The 19,754-nt window shown below is 39.4% G+C and overlaps 1 protein-coding gene across 2 annotated transcripts in view; it reads right to left on the bottom strand.

Annotated features, from left to right (window-relative positions):
• Positions 1-328: 328 nt before the first annotated feature.
• The window catches only part of serinc4 (serine incorporator 4), a 30,593-nt gene continuing 11,167 nt past the window's right edge, over positions 329-19,754 (bottom strand). For both annotated transcript variants that reach the window (XM_085770135.1, XM_085770126.1), the window contains 10 exons: positions 16,459-16,626; positions 15,562-15,740; positions 13,626-13,705; positions 13,241-13,334; positions 10,820-11,031; positions 9,714-9,809; positions 5,227-5,353; positions 4,937-5,049; positions 3,995-4,148; positions 329-2,709 (listed from right to left, as the gene is read on the bottom strand). In XM_085770135.1, coding sequence (XP_085626261.1) covers positions 2,502-2,709; positions 3,995-4,148; positions 4,937-5,049; positions 5,227-5,353; positions 9,714-9,809; positions 10,820-11,031; positions 13,241-13,334; positions 13,626-13,705; positions 15,562-15,740; positions 16,459-16,626 — 1,431 coding nt within the window. In that variant the 3' untranslated portion in view covers positions 329-2,501. The remainder of the gene's footprint in view (positions 2,710-3,994; positions 4,149-4,936; positions 5,050-5,226; positions 5,354-9,713; positions 9,810-10,819; positions 11,032-13,240; positions 13,335-13,625; positions 13,706-15,561; positions 15,741-16,458; positions 16,627-19,754) is intronic.

The following is a 19,754-nucleotide window of genomic DNA, read 5'->3' as shown; positions in this document are numbered from 1 at the left end:
TTTTGTTTTTGAGAAACATGCAGCTTGTTCACTAGTTAGTGCCTTTTGTTTTGGATTTAAAACGTTGTCTACATGTGCATTCTCTGTGCGTTTGTCCGTGTGTTGTTTGAATAACGACCCACTTCTCATTAAAAAAAAATCATATGAATTCAGAACAAAAACAACAAGTTTAACATAATTTGGATGTAATGTAGTGATTTTTTCCTTGAACCGTTAAACAAATCAAACATGAGACTTTCAAATTTGTAAGAAAACAATGTATTTACAAAACAGCTTCACATCTACAACAAAGGAAACACTGCTCTAAACTACAGATAATATAACTGCATATATATGAATTTATTTTTTATTATATTCCGTTTGTTTTGACTGAGCCAGCTGCTCATTAACCATTAATAAGTCATCACAGACACTCAGCTCAGCTTCCCTTCAGTAGAGGGCAGAGATGTAGAAACTGCTCCCTGGTTTCCAACATTAATAAAACTCGGGGTGGGGGGTGGGGGCATTTTAAATTAACAACAAAGTTCATCTCAGCGTCTTGCAGACACAACTATTTCATCTGAAGGCATTAGACAGAAAAGCTTCTATCCCATCTGGGATTCAGATTTTTTTTTTCTTCAGATAGTTTTGAGCACTCCTGGTTTCAAATTTAGTTATCAAATGCAAAAACAATATCATGTAAACAATCACATTCAGCGTATTATTAATGAATTTAGAAGTGAATGATGTACTGTAAAGCAACATACTTGTTCCTTGAATCTTTGCCTAAACAAGCAAACACATCTCTTTATGTTGAACTTTGAAGAACACCATACATTTCAGTGTAGCTGCCTCTCAGTCGCTCTTCTGTCACTGTGCATGTAAAGATCAAAACACTGGCAGAGTGAGTTCGTCCTGTGATCTCTGGACATGTTGGGTTTTCTTTAAACGCATGAACAAATCTCTCTTTAGCTTGAGTCTGGAGTTAAGAACCAGCTGGAGTTTTAATACAGTTCATCACTAGATGAAAAGAAGCAGTTAAAGTGGCTCTGCTTCGGTTTCTAACTGTTCGCACAAAGTGAAATAAAGTCCTTACAGTTCATCTCTGTAAGTTCATCAGCAGCTGATTCAGCCTCAGGTTCTGGACTCATTTTCAGCAGTTACACTGAAGTCTGAAAAGTCCTTAAGATACAAGCTGATACAAGCTTACTCACTTTGTTGATCAGAGTGTAACCGACCGCTCTCTCATGTCCCTGCATTAAAGGGGCTGTATGTAAGTTTTCTCTGCTGTCAGATGTGTCCCCAGTGGTGGTCACTTGATACCCCAGCTGTATTTCCGTTAAGACGCTTCATACAGAATTTCAAATTGCAAACTTAAAAAGTTAAATGGAAATACATGGATTTTGGAAAAAGAAGAAAAAAAAAGTGTACATTTGCATGAGGTTGTGGTTGTATTAATAGAAAAAAAACTGACTAATAGATAGAGGGTCAATTTCTGAGTTTAAAACTCAGAATTTTAAGTTGTAAATCTGTGAGACAATAACTGAGGAACTTTGCAAGACTGAACAGATGTTGTTTGTTTTGCATTATCCCTGCATTGGAAGATCGATTTCAACTTTTCAGTTGGGTTTAGCAATAAGGAAATAATGAACCTAGCCGAGAAAAATGGTTTCATTATGGTGCCTGTGCTTTTGCTTTTTGCTGCAAAGTGTAAAGGCATGTTTCATTCTTAAAAAGTTGGAAAAAAAACACACAAGCTCAACTGAGTTCAACTCTTCTGGCCAAACACAGGGGTGAAACCATAGAGACAACATCTGTTGAAGTGTCGAGTGAATATCTAGATCATGTTTTCGATTATGATTATAATTATAATCTAATAGCATGACCAGAACTGGGATTTGTTTTGCACTTGGTTCTCTGCTCCAGCAACGAGAAAGATTTGTTCATGGTCACGAACGTCAACTGCCAAAGATCAGACTTTGTTTTTCAGGGCAGAAAGAAAAAACAAAAAAAAGCAAACATAAACGGGACGTGTTCCTCTGCAGCAATATTACAGCAAATAACTAGAATTTCTGCTCTGTAAAGTTAAAAGTCTAAATACAGCCAACAATTTAAAATAATACTACAATAAAACAGTAAAAATGTATAAATGTATCTTTCTTTACACCAACTTACTTGTAATTCCCACATTAAAGAGAGTGAGAGTTCACTCCTCCGGATCCCTTTGGCAATGCATACTGTAAGTGTGTTTACAAATCACAGTCAACTCCTCGTTAGTGGTTTCATGTCATCTTGTGGAGCCTGAGACATCAGGGTCTCACCCAGTCATCAGCAGGGTGCTAAACCTCCTGGTTGGTCCTTCTCACAGGACTGTGAGTCTTTGAACCCTGACCCCCGTGACCTCCATTCCTGAAAATCCCCTCCCGCGGGGGGAAACCACGAGGAGGCTCCGAGTCATCTGACCCCTCGTCCACGTCTGGCCCTTATCCTCCGCCCTCCTGCCCGGCCCCTCGCAGGGGCTGTCAGACGCTGACAGTGACGTGACGGGAGGACGCCGAGCGGCGTTTGATACGTGAGCGGCGAGGTCTGGATTCAGACTGGCAGCTGCACAGAGGACCCAGCAGCAGCCAGAGGTAGAGGATGACACAGGCCCAGCAGGACGACATCTTCACCCAGAAGGTAGACCAGCTGCCGTGGGTGAAGGTGGTCTCCAACACTGCCGACTCATAGCTGCGTGAGGAGAACACAGGTCAGCTCCATCAGCCAGAGAAAAGTCTCAGTGCTTAGCAACTGGCTGGAAATCTTTTATTTATCAATTGTCAGACATAAAATGCATAGGTACATACAAATAGTATTATTTCTTTTTCTTTTTTTTCACATTCAAAGAACATGAACAATCCCCCCACCCACACTCTCAAAAAATAAAATATAAAATTGGTAAATTAATCCAAGGAGAAGGAGAAAAAAAAGAGATATAAAATAGAGATAATAATAACTAAATAAATAAGAGAATAAATAAGAGTATTTAATTGAAAAGAAATACCTATATAATAAAAAGATATAAGAAACAACAAGGAAAGAAAGAAGGTATGATCACATATAAAAAGAAAAACCACAAATAACAACACAGAAATGTCTAAATATTTAAGTAACGGTCTCCAATGAGTATCGGAAGAACCTCTGAGGGAGAATTTGATCTTCTCCAACTTCAGGAGACCTAAAATGTCATGTAACCAGACTTTGGTTGATGGTGGCTGAGGTGATTTCCATAGCAACAGAATTCTTTTGTGGACGATAAGAGAGACAAAGGCAATAACGTTTTGGATACCTGTAGTACGAAGGTTGTCTGGAAGTTTGCCAAATATAGCAATATGTGGAGTCTGACTTAGATTTGTGCCTAGTATATCTGAAATAACTGGCTGGAAAACTTGATGGTAAAGAAGGAGGCCAACATTTCACTTTAAAGTAATCTTTACTGATACTGAAAACTCAATACCTAGAGCTGTTACCATCACTATGATGCAATTACTAGGGGTGTAACGATTCATAGATCTACATATTGATTCAATGATCAATGAGTTATTAACTTTGATCTTAAATGAAAACACAGACACATCATCATTTGTAAGAGGCGCCTATATTTTAAATTCAACAGGCACATCTGTGCAATAAGCATCTGCTGCAATTTCATGTTTGTGTGTGTGTGTAGCTAATTACCAAGATCGAGAAATATTTTGTTTGAGGCTCAAATCGTAAAATCCTGCTTTAAATACTTAATGTTGGCTCAGTTTCATCATATCATCTTGACTCAATCACTGATGCCTGAATAGAATCAAATTGAAATCTTATCATGGATGGAGTTTATGATATATACAAACATCAAATTGTTGTTTATTTAACTGATATAATATTGTATTGTGATAAAAGTTGTGATTTATACCACTGGCATTTACATTTACCAATTTAAATGCAGGTTCTCATCCACCTGTAGAATTAGGGAGTGTGGAGAACTGACCTGAACCAGTTTGTGAGGGTCATCATCACGTAGAGCGAAGCCAAGAAGAAGACGAAGTGGAAGAAGAAGTAGCTGTAGGCGACTCTCTGCGTCTCGTTGTGAATGACCTTCTGGCAGCCTTTGTTCTCATCGTCTATCACAAACTCCTCTTCAGCTGAAACAGACACAGTTCACAGTGACGAGTGTCAGTCCACCTCAGCTACAGACTGTTACTCAGCTGGAGGAGCAGCTGCTTCCTGAAGCCACACACTCATTAAAGTGATGCTCACATTTGGCTGAAGTAGAAATGGTTATGTTAAAATGAATAGCTAAATTAAAACGATAAAAACAGTGTAATTAATTGCAAATATTATATAATCGTAGTCTAAATTTACAGTTCATCTATTATTTTGCTTGGAGATTACTCTAATAGAAGTTATTAAATATACAGCTGCTCTGGTAACACCAAACTCCAAAGAACTGGTCAGTCGGCGCTTGAATAAAAAGATTTTTTTTTTTTGCGACAAAAGACGTGGTTGCAGCAACTGATTTCCATTTTTGCCACTTATCTAACAAACAATATATAAAGTTGTCATTAAGGTACTCTGTTATAGTTTCTTGTTTCTTCCCCCCATTTTAAATTTCCCCTCATCTTCTTGTGTTTCAACCACCATATATTTATCCTCATGAAATGCAGGCAAAGCTTCTTTGTTTTTCAATATTCAAAATGGTGCATTGTTTACATGCATGTTAGTTAGTTGACAGTCCACTTCTATTCTGCTCCATAGATGCACCAGTGACAAACCCTTCACAGTTTGTCTTGAAGTTTATCCTGAAGGCTTAAACAGAGACATGTTTGTCCTGAGCCTGAGCAGCCGCTCACAGTGACAACGTGAAGGTTACACCAATGGAAATAATTGAAACTGGAAACTTTATTGGCATACAGTAAAAGCCTAAACAAACCTTCCTCTTCCTCGGGGCAGCAGAAGCAGCAGGTTGCTTTCTGGAACTCGTAGCGATAAACTTTGATCATCCAAAAAGGACCAAACACCTCTGCCAGGTACGACGCTTCATTACTGCAGGGAAATCAGATTGTAACAGAGAGAAACATCCGTCTCCAAACATCAACAATTTCTCATCTGAATTATAGGTCAAAACCTCATCAAAGTTTAAGTCTTCATCATGTTATAATGTGATATGACTGTAATAATGGGATAACTTCTTAATGAGATGTTTGTTTACATGCAACTCACCATGCAAAGAGCACGCAGCAGTACATGATGGCAGCTCCAATGATGGCCACGGCGTTGCCCTCGTTCTGGATGCCATCTTGTCCCACACTGGGGTAACAGACGGTCATGTTCATGCCCTGGTAAACCACTGACACAGAGGAAAACACAGTGTGATGGGTTCAGTTACACCAGGGAACTGTCGAATAAGGTTTCTGTCAGTTTGTCACTGGCTTGTGTCAAATCTCCTTTTTCTGCAGATGATGATAACCATTAACAATATACAGAACAAGATGCAAAACAAACATGGAACATTTTACTATTCAATGCCCCATGTTGTCTACTTTTCCAGGGTTTTATTTGAACTTTTTAATATCCCTAGCAGGATTTATTTGTGGTTTTGAGTGCATTTTGTCAGCTCCATATAGTTTTAAATGTCCTCTTTGATGCCTCTCTCCGGAGCTCTGGCAACTAAGCAAAACTTGTTTAGCCAATCAGAGGAGAGGCTCAGTTTCTTTTTCTTTTTCAGTTTCCTTTTTGTCTTTTTATCAGAGGCATTTTTTTTAAGCAGAGGAGGAAAGGAGAAAGTTCTGTCCACTTGTGTTAAAGGGATAGTTTCTAAAAAATGGGCCCCGAAGTCTTCCCTATCACGAAAAAACAATCAAAGTCGCAATTTTCAAAACATGGGACCTTCATTATGTATTTTATTCTGGAAAAGTTGTAGAAAGAGAAACTATGACAAGACATCACTGTTTTTATGCATGAAATACTTTTTAAATCTAAACTTGAGTGTGAAATAAAAATACAAAAAAGGTTCCTATGCAGCATCTTCCACATTCACCTGCAGTTTCCTGTAAGTATATAACAACTTAAATAGCAGATGCTTTAATGATCTAAATGATCCAAAGTGACCACAGTCACTATAAATGTGCGAGTTAAAAATCCTTTACAACAGTCTTGACATCAGATTAGATTTAGAATGAAAAGACTGAAATGAACAAGGTTCACTTTGGATGTAAAGTTAAAATGTTCCTATTTAAAAGAATCTTCATAAAAACATATTTGTAAGACCAGGTGATATTATTTTAATAAAAAGTCGACATGATTGGATATCTGTTTTGGCAGAAATCTTTCAACATAATTTTCATCCATTGTACAAAATAAAAAGTTGTTTTCGCAAATACATTTTTTTGTCAGTCTAGTTCTTCCTAATGCTACATGCAGTTGAAGTTGTTGTGTCACATCCTTCTTTTGTTTTTTTCTCTCCTTCGTTTCATTTCTCAGGAAATTCCTTTCTTTCTTGTAAAAGAGGCCTTGGCTGCACTTTCCTTTCTAGGACTCTAATACACTCGCCCTCTGGACACTCTTGGGCAAAAACAGAACACTCGCAAATATGTACTGTATGCTCACACATGCACATGCATGTGCACAAGCTCATACTCCCAAACACACACACACAGATCCAGCCTCCAGAGGGTTGTTTCTGCTCTGGATTCCAGAGAGACGTTTTGTGTTTGTGAAGGAGAGACGAAGTTGAGCTCAGTGAAAACAATGGCTAATTACAGGGCTCAGACTATATCACACACACACAGACACACTTAGGTCAAGAGTCATCAGGGGAGAGACTACATGCCCTGCTCTTTAAGTTGTGTCTCAGTTGCATTCTCAGGAAATAAGTGTGTGTGTGTGTGTGTGTGTGTGTGTGTGTGTGTGTGTGTGTGTGTGTGTGTGTGTGTGTGTGTGTGTGTGTGTGTGTGTGTGTGTGTGTGTGTGTGTGTCGTTCATGAGGTCATAGAACAGACTAAGCCTTCCGGGGACAGACTGGGCAAACAAAGACCTAAGACAGTAACGAGGATGGATCTTTTGGCTAATGTGCACACACACACACACACACACACATATATATATAAATACATACACTCCCTCTGCTGCTGTGTAACATTTAATTTCCACTTACCATTGCCTATTCATGTGTGTGTGTGTTTGTGTGTGTGTGTGTGTGTGTGTGTGTGTGTGTGTGTGTGTGTGTGTGTGTGTGTTGCGTGCGGTTCACTGTGCGTTGAAAAGTTGTTTTAATAGCAGACTCACAGTGCATATTTTCTCAACAAGTCGCTACAATGTCCTGCACTGCCCCAGGACTCTCACATACACCTACTGTACACACTGTACATACACATACACATACACATACACTTACACACACACACACGCACCACTACTATGCCTCTGTGAATACGAGCGGAGATAAGCAGCATGAAATAATTCTCCTTTAATTAACCTGCCACCCTTCCCTCACCTTCATTAACACAATCTGTGTCGTTCACTTCCCTACAATCTCACACAGTTACTATTGGTAACTTCACAGAGGACAAGCACACAGAGCTGTGTTGAGGCTGCGCTGGTGGAGTGTGTTGAAGATGAACTTGACCACTTCTGATAATTATCACATTGGCAGCTATTTTGTCTTTCATCATGTTGTAAATAGAGACTATAAATAAAGATGGGTGCAGCCTCTGTGATGTTATTTACAGGGTTCTGAAGAGCGGTGAAGAGTGAGTCTGACTCCGCCCCCCCAACTCCTGACTATTCCAAAAATGCGCCAAAGAAAAAGATTTTAGATGGATTATCATCAACAAAGGAAGACCCCACCATGAGAGCTTCATCCATTCATCCATCCACGCTACAACCAGCGGAAAAGAGTCTTTAATTTACTGTGATGTTGGAGCACGAGGATGCAAATTAAGGAGGTAGTTTGAACAAATTCCTCCATCACCCTGCGCTGTGGCTGCATTATGTTCTAGTGGATCATCTGAGACTAAACAGAGACCTGTTTAGTCTCTGTGCTGATTCCTCCCTGCACTGTCTAATATTCATGCAAAACGACAGCAGCCCTCCTCTGGAGCAGAAACACCTGATAAATTGTTTTTTGTTGAAGTTTTAAATCCCTGAAAGAAATTAACACAGAAATTTACATGGACTTGGTTTGACCAGGAATGGAAATATAGATCAAATAAGATGTGAGCAGCGTTTTAACTGGTTGCACTCAAATGAATTTCTTATGTGTTGGCTGTTTTATCAAAAAAGATGTTTAGATCTGAATTCCTCTGAACTTAATCCGCTCACCGGACGAGCTGTGTGAGAACGTATGTAATGACGCTGCCTGGCTGTATTCCTCTGTTATTATGTTGTCAATGGATCCATGAGGAATGTGAAACAAATATCCTTCAGTCTGCCCTCACCACAGGCCACCAGCCCAGCAGGCAGCATGTCAGAGCACATCTCATCCCGGTTTGTGTGTGTGTGTAGGTGTGTGCGGATGAGTGTGTGTGTGTATACATGTATATTTGCGTGTGTTCCGTTTAGATGTAAAACCCGGATAAGACATGGGGCCTCTGACAAGCTGCTGCACTAATGTCTCAGTCATGTGGAGGCTCTTTGTCTTACCTGGAGCCAACAGGTGAGTCATTATGAGAAAAGTAAAGGCAAATTATGGAGGATTGTGTGAGTGTGTGTGTGTCTGTGTGTGGATGGGTGAGTGATGAGAGGGTGCTGTTCTGTGAAAAGCAGGAAGATGAATTTAATCTGAATAAATCTTAGTAAATTTCACAATTAGAGGATTTTATGCTGTGATGAAAATAAAGAATATGATTCTATGATGTTTTCCTGTCTAATAGTGAGATCATGTACATACTGTATGAACAAACTGGAAATCATTTGTAATCCTCCGGTCCATACTGTCAATGAAGTGTAAGTGTTGTGTGTTATATTTGTTTTGCATTTTTATTGTCAAATTAAAGTGTGTGTGTTTTGTGTTATTATATCTTATGCAGCTCATCAATGTCATACGAAATACGCACAAAAATCGCTGTAGTGAATTGCTACTGTACACATCCATTAATGACGTGACAACTAGGCAGAATAATAATAATCACATAAAATTGTTGCTGATATAACAACAGGGAGATCAAATCTGCATTAAATAATTTTCCCTCTTGGGGGCAGCACAACAAGCTGTAAAAACAATGTAAGTAAGTTCTGAACATGTTAGAATAAAGTTTAAAATTTACACCACAGAGCAACAAAGTTCACTCATCATAGCTCTGCTGTTAAAGCTGTTCACCACTTAGTTGCAAACTGTTGTGTATTTCAGAGAGTTACTGGGAGAGAGATCTGCAGAGAGTAAACCACAACATTGAAGTTGTGGCCTACAAAACCGAAACAACAAGGCTGAAAGATGCTAAAATGGGATGTAGGGCTGAGTTGCATCATATCATTATGACTGACCTATATTCTCTTAAAAGCACTGTCATTATCAACAATCTTTCAGCATTAAGAGGACCAGGAGCTTCTTATCTTCCATTTCCGGCACCACATGTTTCTCATTTTAAGCAACATTATATCGTTTGACCTTGAATAAATCCTCAGAGGTGTTTGTGTTAATGATTCACGTTTCAGTGTCAGAGTTAACACAGGACAGAAACGCAGTGTTCAGTGTCTCTAGTGAGTGTTACCTTTCTCTGGGGGGCGGCTGGACAGAGCTGAGAAGGTGAGGTACATGACGTAACAGCTGATGATGGAGGCCTGGAGGAGTCCCGACCGAGGCTGCTCTGCAGGGACAGACAGAGGCAGAGGCAGGGGTAAATAACATAACAAGTAGAAATGCTCTACAATGCATTTATATAAACATTTAGTAATCATTGATTAGAGTTCTTCTATTTGAACCTTTCTAAACAAAATATAAGAATTTATTTTGTTGTTTCAGCAGTTTAAACTGATGATGAACTGAAAAATCTGTTGGAAAATGGTAAAATAAACTTTGATTAGCTCAAACAGTTAAACCTAAATGTGGAGAGAAATGTATTTTCATGAGCGCAAACAAATCAGATGATGAAGTGATGTGTTCAGGAGCTCCTATACAGAGAAACAATTTTCTCAATTTCTTAATAAACTCTAAACCTCAATGTTATATCATATTTACAGTTACCATATAGTACAAAGGTATAAATGATTTCCATGTCTTGTTAGATTATAAATCCAGTCTAGGTTAAATATCAACACCGTGAAAGTATCAAAGCAGCCATCCACAGAGATTGCACACAGCCTGTATCCAGAAACTGAGCCTTAAAACACTGCCGGGACTTCTGCAACTTTGTGATGTCACAACAAAGCAGTCACCAAGCCCCGCCCACCTGGACCCAGCGTCCAACACTTACAGGAGGGGATGGTTTTTATATGTTCAAAAGGAGGAAATTGTTGAAAATTATCCGTGTTATCAAACTGAAACAAGGAAGATTCTTCTTTCTGAAATATAGATACTTTCACAAAATAGAAATATACTTGTTCTACCAGTGGGTAAACGTACTGAGTTGCATCTCAGTTCTGCAAACAGCTGCATGTTTCAATCATAAAAGGCTGACATGTGCAGACAAAGTAAGTCTGCAGTCAGCTGTTGGTTTTAAAAGGGAGAAACAGATAATGTTGGCTTCTATCTAATTATTATTATCTGCAGCAGCACTGGTTTCAACAGGGGGGATGTTTGCATTGCTGGATTTGGACAAAGTGTTATTTCACAGCTGAGAAATGATGACAGACATGCTTGTGCGTTTCATCGACTCACTCTGCTTCACACACGGAGTGATGGCAATGAAGGACATGAGGCCGCAGAGCCCCAGGTTGATCCACAGCAGGGCCTTGTTGAAGTGACAGGCGATGGGGTGTGTGTAGTACTTGTACATGAAGGTGAAGGCCATGGTGGCGATGGTGTAGAAAAAGAGGGTGGCGCACATGACCGCCAGGTACCAGCGCTTGTTCTCTGCCGCTCCGGTCAACCTGAGAGCAAACAGAGGACAGAGAGAAGGTTACAGCCTCACATCCTGATCCATCCTGCTGCTGGGGATTACTCTGCATGTGTGTCACAGAGAAACACACCTGAACAGCACTGACATCTCAAAATACCACCTGAATATTTAGATGAATCATGAAACATAAATCTTGGCCATAAGTCAGAGTAGAAGAAATGTATTCATGGTGCAGTATCTATAAATATTTGAATGATTTTGTCGTATAAATTAATTGTCTTTCTTTCCTCATAATTTTTTTGCATTCATTTGAGTGAAAGTTTCCACATCATGGTTAAACAAATGACTTTGTATTTTGATTCAGATCTAGTGTCACATGAGCTATTTGGATTTTTTTCATTAGTTAAACTTGCAATAACTAATTCATTTGGGCACCAGAGCCAACATCCTGTCTTCAAGCTGTGGTGTTTCAAGTCGATATGATGAACTATTTAGGAAATATTTTTCCCAAATCACACATCCAGCTGTTACAGAGCAAGATTATTATGTATCTTTTTGACGTTGTCTTTGTTTCCACCTGTTGAATTCAGTCCAGTGTTCCCTCTGTGTCTTTTAATTCTAAGTTTAAACATCTGGCTCTTTAGCAGCTAAATGCTCCACTGCATGTTCACCAGTGCAGTAAAGAGATCAGGTGATAATTATCATTTGGTTTGTCATGACGAGCGATACCATATCACATTTAAAAGCTTAAAGAGATAGTTCAACATGTTGGCAAATTGGCCCATTGCCATAATCCCAGTGGGTTCGTTAGCTTTAATTGTCGGTGCAAGCTGTTTTTAGAACGGCGGAGCAGAGCCGTGAGCTGTTCAGAGCTACGCTACGGAGACTCATGGGATTTCTTGGTTTCCCTCATCAAACTCATCAAATACACAATCCAACAACTCCAAAACGCTCTGGTGGACAAGTTGTGACCTGCACATTCACCACGCTATGAGATAATAACACAACGTTACCACACAGAGTTGTTTTAGAGGGAAATTCAGAGACTGCTTGATGAAAAACTGCCCCAGAAGGGAACGCGCATCAGTGGTTTTGCATGAATTTACTTTGCAAACAACTGCGTCCCGTGGGCAACAACATGAAGTAGCCATGAAGGGGGTAACTCGAGTTGGCCAAAACTCGACTTTCCAAGGTACTTGGAAAATGGTTCTGGCATATTTATTTGTAGAAAAAATGAGAAAACTCAGAGTCAATTTCAGTCCACTCTCCTCCTCGTTGTGTCTTTTGTGGTCAAAAGTAGCGCGTTGACATTTTGTAATGCATCCAACAAAAAGTCCAGAGCTTTCCCCTGAACATACGCAGTGAAAACCAGAGCACACAGTAGCAGTTTTGTGGGTGGGTTTTGCCTTGGAAAATGTCCTGAGTGAATAAATCCTCTTAGCTGTCGCAGCTACAACACAAATTCAGAGATGGCTGACGGACAGTGATGGTACAACAGCAACAGCTGGACACGGTAAATAACATCTGGGACAAGCTGTCTGTCAGAGGACGCGTCTGCGTCTGACCGAGTGAATGAGGACATGTCTGAGAGATAAGGAAAAATACACTGACAGTACACAGAGCGACAAATGAACAGGTCAAACAAACAGTACCGACTATCAGCTGAGGCAGAGCAGTGAACCACCTGCATCACCACATCATCAGCTCCTTGACAACCAGCCGAACATCAAATCACATTCAGGTTTACAGAGAGGCCGGTCCACCTGAACTGTCTCACGGTCCATCTGTCTGTCTGTCTGTCTGCTCCAGATGTTGGTGAGGTCAGTGTATGATTTACACAGCTGTGCTGGGTCGAAGGTGAATCCATCATCACCAGTGTAAAGTACAGACTCTCTTCTCCAGATGTGAACCAGGCTACATCTGTATGTGAACGTATGTAAGGAGCTGTGAGGGACTAAATAAAAACTTTCCTGCCGCCCTGTGAGAGCCACATAACTCCATCTACAGCGAGGCTTTAATTTTGTCATTTGAATGTTTTTCCCTTTATGCTGGAAACAAAATGTGACACAGATCCACAGCTGGATTTTAACATCGGCCTGCACCACTATACCACCAGTGGTTTCATCTTATAACAGCTAAAACGTCTGATTGTCACTGACAATAATCTGAGCACACAGAGCAACAAAGTGTGAACTACAGTCATAAATATATGATCTAATATTTTACTCAGAGGCACTCACCAGTTCTTGTTCCAGGTGTGTGCAAAAGCTGTGATGAGGATGAGTTGGATGAGGATGAAGGCAAATCCTCCCACCACACCAACATAATGCCAAGCTGCCAAAAGGAGAAAGAGAGAGAGAGAGGAGCCATCAGTCGGTGATTTACTTCAGGGAAGTGAAAGAGAAAACGAAAAGCTGTAAATCATAAATCAGCCGCCATATCAGGAATGTATCAACATCGGATTTATTGTAGCCAAACAAAGACGAATCAAGCTTCAGAGATTTATGGTCCAATAATTCACAGCAGAGTGTGTTTTCAGGAGCAGATCTCTGCTGCCCTCTAGCAGGGTCTAGCAGCAACACTCCCTTTTCTCTCTGTAAGGGTTAAACAGCCGGCCTCTCTCACCGTGCAGGAAGGACTCTGTCGGGATGAAGAAGGCAGCCGCGCACATCCCGAGCAGGGTGATGAACTTTAGGAACCAGAAGCTGCATGACAGCAAACAGTGAGACAAAAGAGACCAAGTGTCACCAGTTAGTTCAAAGATAAATCAATAAATAATACATTCTATCAGTGTACACCTGCTGTTATCCTCTCTGTTTTTGTAATGTGCAATACTTTACCAACTATTTCACTGCACTTTACTCCTACTAATGTGTTACAACATTGTTGACACAATGATAGCATATAATCAATTCTATATTTTTTAAGTGAAAATTAAAAGCAAAAGTGAACCATTCACACAACATCTGCCCTTAAAACTGCAATATGTTTTTTTTTCTTTTTGGCAAATCTTGCAACTCTATGTACATTTTTTTGTTTTGTTTTTTGGTGCTAATGTATTTCCTTTCATTTTTGCTTTACTTAAAATGGCTATTAGATATAAATTATAGATTTTGCTACATAGGTAACATTAGCAATAATGGCTGCTTGAAACTGGCCAGCTGGGCCTAAACCAGGGGGTTAAGCAGCTATAAATCTCAAGTGATAAATAGCTCATCTGACTTTGTGAGACATTAAAGTGTCATCCATCCTGTCGTCCTCTGAGTGGCTTTGAAACTGTTTACAGATACAATAATTATTGCACATGATGACTGCTCTGATGTAGAACTAAACCTCCATCCAGACAGTAAACCTGCACAACCAACAACCGGCTCTCTGGTCTTTTAAATGACATACAAGACTTCAGCAGGGCAGTGGGTCACGTCCGGCCTTGACCCCCCTCCTCCTGCAGACCACTCAGAGCTGTAACCTTTGCCAAAGACCCTGAAACCTTTCACCGAGGCACCGATAAGACTCTTGTGAGTAGATTTATTCCAGAGAGGAGCAGCAATCCAGTCGGTCAAATCCTAATCTGAGCGACGTCACCACTCTAATCGAGAGCGCCACTGTGGAAAGTGTGACAACAAAGAGCTTTAAATAGAGCAGCAGGCCGGGTCAGGTGAGCAGAGGGAGAGACACTTTCTCCTTTAAGACTCTAGTGAAGTATTTTAAGATGGGTACAGGCTGGATGTGGGCAGGTCCTTTCTAAATGTTCTCATTCATGGAAATGACATAAAAGTCTATTTTACTTAAGTGTTAATTCAGAGAAAATTAATTTAGGAATTTTGAGAGGAAGACACTTTAGATAATATGTTAATACTTAATGACTGATTAAGAAGTTTTGTCATCTCGGAAATTTAAGTTTATTTTCATCTTGGGAAAAAATTTGGACAGAGGTGATAAATTCAGTGCGTTATGTCTTTATTACACTGTTCATTTTAAAGTAGCGTCAGGAAATTATTAATATATCCATAAAACTGGAGAGTTGATGATTACGATCATAATATAAGGTATACAAGGCAGCTCTAGGCTCCAAATTAATAATGTGAAAGCCTCATTCCACAGAGAAATGCACACAATCTGTATTCAGAAACTGAGCCTTAAAACCAGCTGTTAGGACTTCTATGACTTTGTGATGTCAAAGCAGTCACATTTGTTTTCTCCAAGTTTTTTAATCTGAAATCTGCTCTGTTCTTATTGGATCACTTAGACAACAGTCAGCCAATCAGAAGAGAGGCTCATAGCCTTCTCTCTCAACACCTCAAACTAAAACACCGGCAGCGTACATTACAGATTTTCATGACTGTAACGCTGTCTGACCAAGTCTAAAAAAAAAAAAAACACTGTTGTAGCCTTCTTCTCTGGAGGAGAGTCTGGCGAGCGAGACTATAGCCTTTGTAGCCTTCAGATCAATACGATTTTTACTGCTGGGTAAAGAACATCATGACCCACACTGATCACAGTAACGTCTTGGCTGAGAATAAACATGTGTGAGGGGGGTAAACTCTGGCAAGGCACTGACCCGTTGTGTATGAGTGCCCTGAAGTCCTGACTGGACTTCACGTCTATTAGGAAGATTGCCATCATCAGGTAGAAACAGGAAGTGCCAAAGCAAACCCTGTAGACTGCTGAGTAGCCCACCAGCATCTCACAGTGGCCTCCGCCATGCGCCTGGTCACAAACCATGTTGAAGAAAGGCACCTGAAACACACACACACACATTATTGTAAAAAGAAAAAATCAATCAATCAATCAATCAATCAATCAATCAATATTTATTTATTTAAAATGCAAAACCACCATGGTACATGGTCTCAATACACTTTCCAATAAAAACAAGTACAATAATAACAACAGATAATAAAAAAAAACATTTGAAGAAACACCAGAGGAAAAGGATAAAACAGTTAAAAGTTTGTTTACAATAATGACAGTCAATAAAACAATAGTAAAACACCAGAGGAAAATGCTAAAAAAGGTTAGTTTAATCAAAGTATTGGGTAAAAAGGTACGTTGTAAGACGGGATTTAAAAATTGCGATTGATGTGGCGTTTCTGATATCTTGTGGGAGGCCGTTCCATAAAAAAAAAAAAAAGATGATAATAATTCATCATAAAATAAATCATTGGTTATATTTCATAGTATCAATAGTAGGACTTTCCTTCAGACAACGTAGGCGATGGCAATGTAGTTTACATTGTCTGAAGAAAAGATCTATTGATCTATCTATCTATGAACAAAGACAAGATGAACTATTACATGGTTCTATTTCAGTTGAATTTGTGTCAATCTGATCTCCTGGCAGCTCCTCGTGGTCTGAGGCCATGATTCACTAATTGAAATGACCTTCAATCTAAAGTCTGAACTCCACACACAAAACAAATTAACCAAACAATGATTGAAAAGATCCAGGACTCACATTTTCCCTGACGAGCTCAGACACAGTTTGGGACAGCATGAGGCAGGAGACGGCACAGCTCATGATGTGGAAGAGGGTGTACATGACCCGCGTGCTGGTGGAGGATTTGACCGGAGGACAGAAGGCACAGCAGAGCGAGCAGGGAGCCGGACCACAGCAGCAGCAGATCTGAAGAGGAGAGGACGGAGGAGGCGGCTCAGCATCCAAATGCATCAACACATAAATACAAAAACACACTGTGATGTAACAGAGGCAGCACTGGATGTTTTTTTTAATATACTGTTTAAATTGTTTATTCAAGGTTATTTATTCCTACAGTATCAATTTGTTGCTGTGTTAATGACGTAGAAATAGTGTGATGCTCTCGTCCTACAACAAACAACAGCAAAAATCTTTTCTTTACTTGCAAATGCATCATAATTATGAAATGCATTAAAAACACAAGGACATGAATATAAGGGAAAGTGAAAAAAAAACAGACGTATTGATCATCCGTCCATCACTGAGCTCAGACAATGTTATAATCTATATTACTTCTCCATAAATATGTTGACAAAGTCTACGCTACTTCCATGGCCCAAATCTGGGCCATGTACAGCACAGCTGTCAGAGTCTACTTCCAGTCACTATTGGAGCAGCAGCAGGACTTCAGACTCCCAGACATAAGGTTGATTTTACTATGTTGTTTATAACATATATTCTTCTTGTTATGAAAATATATAATATATTTGTATTTAAGAGAAAACTTTATTCATCCTTAAAGCAGAAGTAAGCGATCTGGTCGTTTTGGCTAACTTCTTGTCAGCCGATGGAGTTAGCAGCCCCCGCCCTCGTCATGGATCTATTGGTCCTCGTCCCTACGTCACCACATTCACGCGCATCCCTTGGCTGCACACACAGAGAGGACCGCCCCTTTATGCCGTTCTCTCACCTCATTGGATAAAGGTTGTAGGATACAAGGAAGTATACAAGAAGTTTTCTCCTCAGCTTACAGCAGAGCAGAGTGACTGACAGACCCGTGTTTCAGACCAAACACTCTATGTAAGTGATTGCCGTCGGAAGATATAACTATTTAAGACTTATATTAACACAAACATTCCGCTTACTTCTGCTTTAATATGAAAATTTACGATTAACAGCAGTTCGAGCATACAAAAGAAAAGAAAGAAACACAGACAATGTACATACACACAGTTTAAATAAGAATGGGAGAGAACGGGAAGTACTTGTAATTGAAAAAGAATGACAGTAATTGTAATAGTAGAAAAAAAACTACTGAAAAGCTGAAGTTGGATTTCAGAGAAATAAAGGTATTGTAAGAACTGTATTTCTGATTATTTAACTTAATCTTCTCATGACACAATATTGTCTAATAATGTACAGTACAGGACAGGACAGTACAGTGCAGTGTGATGTGTTATGGAGGTTTTTTTTTGGCAGATTAATCTAATGAGTCTAGCAGCATCTGTCTGGTTCTGATTCTGACAAATTTGGGCCGTAGACAACTGGACATGAGCCCATCGCCGCTGATCCTGAACTAAATCTAAGGAGGCAAAAACCTGCGTGCACATCTGTCTGCGGCCTCAGCTAACTCAGCAGATTACAGTCTGGAGGTCTGTCTGCGTTTTCAGGGTCAAGGGATGATGTGAGGGGAAGGAAAAGTGGTGTGTTTTTTTTGCTTTCTCTCTGAAAATGCTCAGTGACTTTCTCAGAACTAGTCTCAGATAATGAAATGCTCTGGGCCTGCAGCTCGCTCTATGGATCCAGATATATATTATTATTCATCACGTGCAGATCATAAGCTGATGGATAATGCAGAGAAGCTTATCCAACATCTTCTCATTGAAGAGAAGACTACATAAAAATAGAGCTGTAATCATGCACAGTAAAATGATTTGATCCTGTCACAGATGAAACATGATTAAAGGGACAGTTTGTCCTGTTTTTCATCTCTGTCTGCATTTACAGTATATTTAATATACAGCTGTGATGCATCAGGTCTTTTAGCATCTTGTCAGAAACAAAATTAAATGTGTTGTTGTGTTGTTGATTTACACTGCAAAGATCAAACCCTGTGAAGTTTCCTGTCCAGGTCTTAAGGCTCTGGACTGACCCAGCAGCAGGTTTGGCCTCATGTTCAATCATTTCACATTTTTATAGCTTCATACTGAAATGTTTGTTTAAATATTCAGTTTCAATACTGTTTTTCTGTTGTTTTGTTGTGTTTTGTTTTAAACTTTTAAACATTTTTAAAGCTCAGAGCTAGTATGTAGTATGTATATGTAAAAAATAAACATCAACATTTGGGGTTTTTTGTGTATTGAAGTAATCAATCGATCATCAAAGATCATCAAACTGACTGACAAACTGACTCATTGTTATTTAAATTCCACAAATATCTTACTTGAAATTAATTAAATGTCAACCCAAGTTGTCCATATCTTTATATTAATTACATATTCCTTATGTTCCCTTCGCTTCTGAGTTGTGTGTCAAACTGTGTTGTTTGTCTCCACATAGAGAAGCAGAATTATTCTGTAGTTTCATCACAACCTCAAATCATCACCAGTCATTCACCATGGACGACTAAACAGACCAAGTGTCAGGTCACTTCTGTCTCCAACCTCTAAAACTCTTATTATATTATGATTTATTAATGTTATTTGAATGTATGAATGAATGAATGAAAATGTACAACATTTGCTCAGACGTCTCACAGACAGACAGGTGTTTTACGGTCATTAAAACTTCTGCATGTTTGACTTGGAGCCTAATTTAATTATCATTTAATTGAATGTTTATCACACAGGTCTCTCAGTGAGTCCTAATAACAGTGGGTTGTATTCAGGTCAAACAGCAGTTCTGCCGTGAGCGTGGTGGAATAATCAATGAGCAGAGCGTCCTGCAGTTTTAGTGACACAGTCAGGAATCGAACAGTGTGCAGAGCAGACGAGCTTGTCAAATCAGAGACAGGCGAGTGCTTTGGGAGTCGGGACGTTGTCCTCTTGTTTGTCTAGAGATGATTATGAGACCTCCTGCATTGTTCCAGGTATTCAGGTGGCTAATCTGAAAGCTAATCCTGCATGAATCACATTCTTAATGCACCAGTGATCCAAATGGACCTGTCAACACATGCAGCAGCTACTTTTCAATACATGTATAATGTTGTATTGATTTCAGAAAATCAAATACAAAAAAAAAAAATATATATATATATATATATAGCAGGATATTAAAAAAACAAGCAATCTACTCTAATTTAAATAGGTTTTGTCCATGTTGTCAATATTATCAAT

Source organism: Trachurus japonicus, chromosome 3 (genome assembly GCF_045865225.1).
Source record: "Trachurus japonicus isolate A0001 chromosome 3, Traja_1.0".
NCBI classification, from domain to species: Eukaryota; Metazoa; Chordata; class Actinopteri; order Carangiformes; family Carangidae; genus Trachurus; species Trachurus japonicus.
Note: the sequence above shows the minus strand (reverse complement) of the source record. Positions and strands in the feature narration are given on the sequence as shown.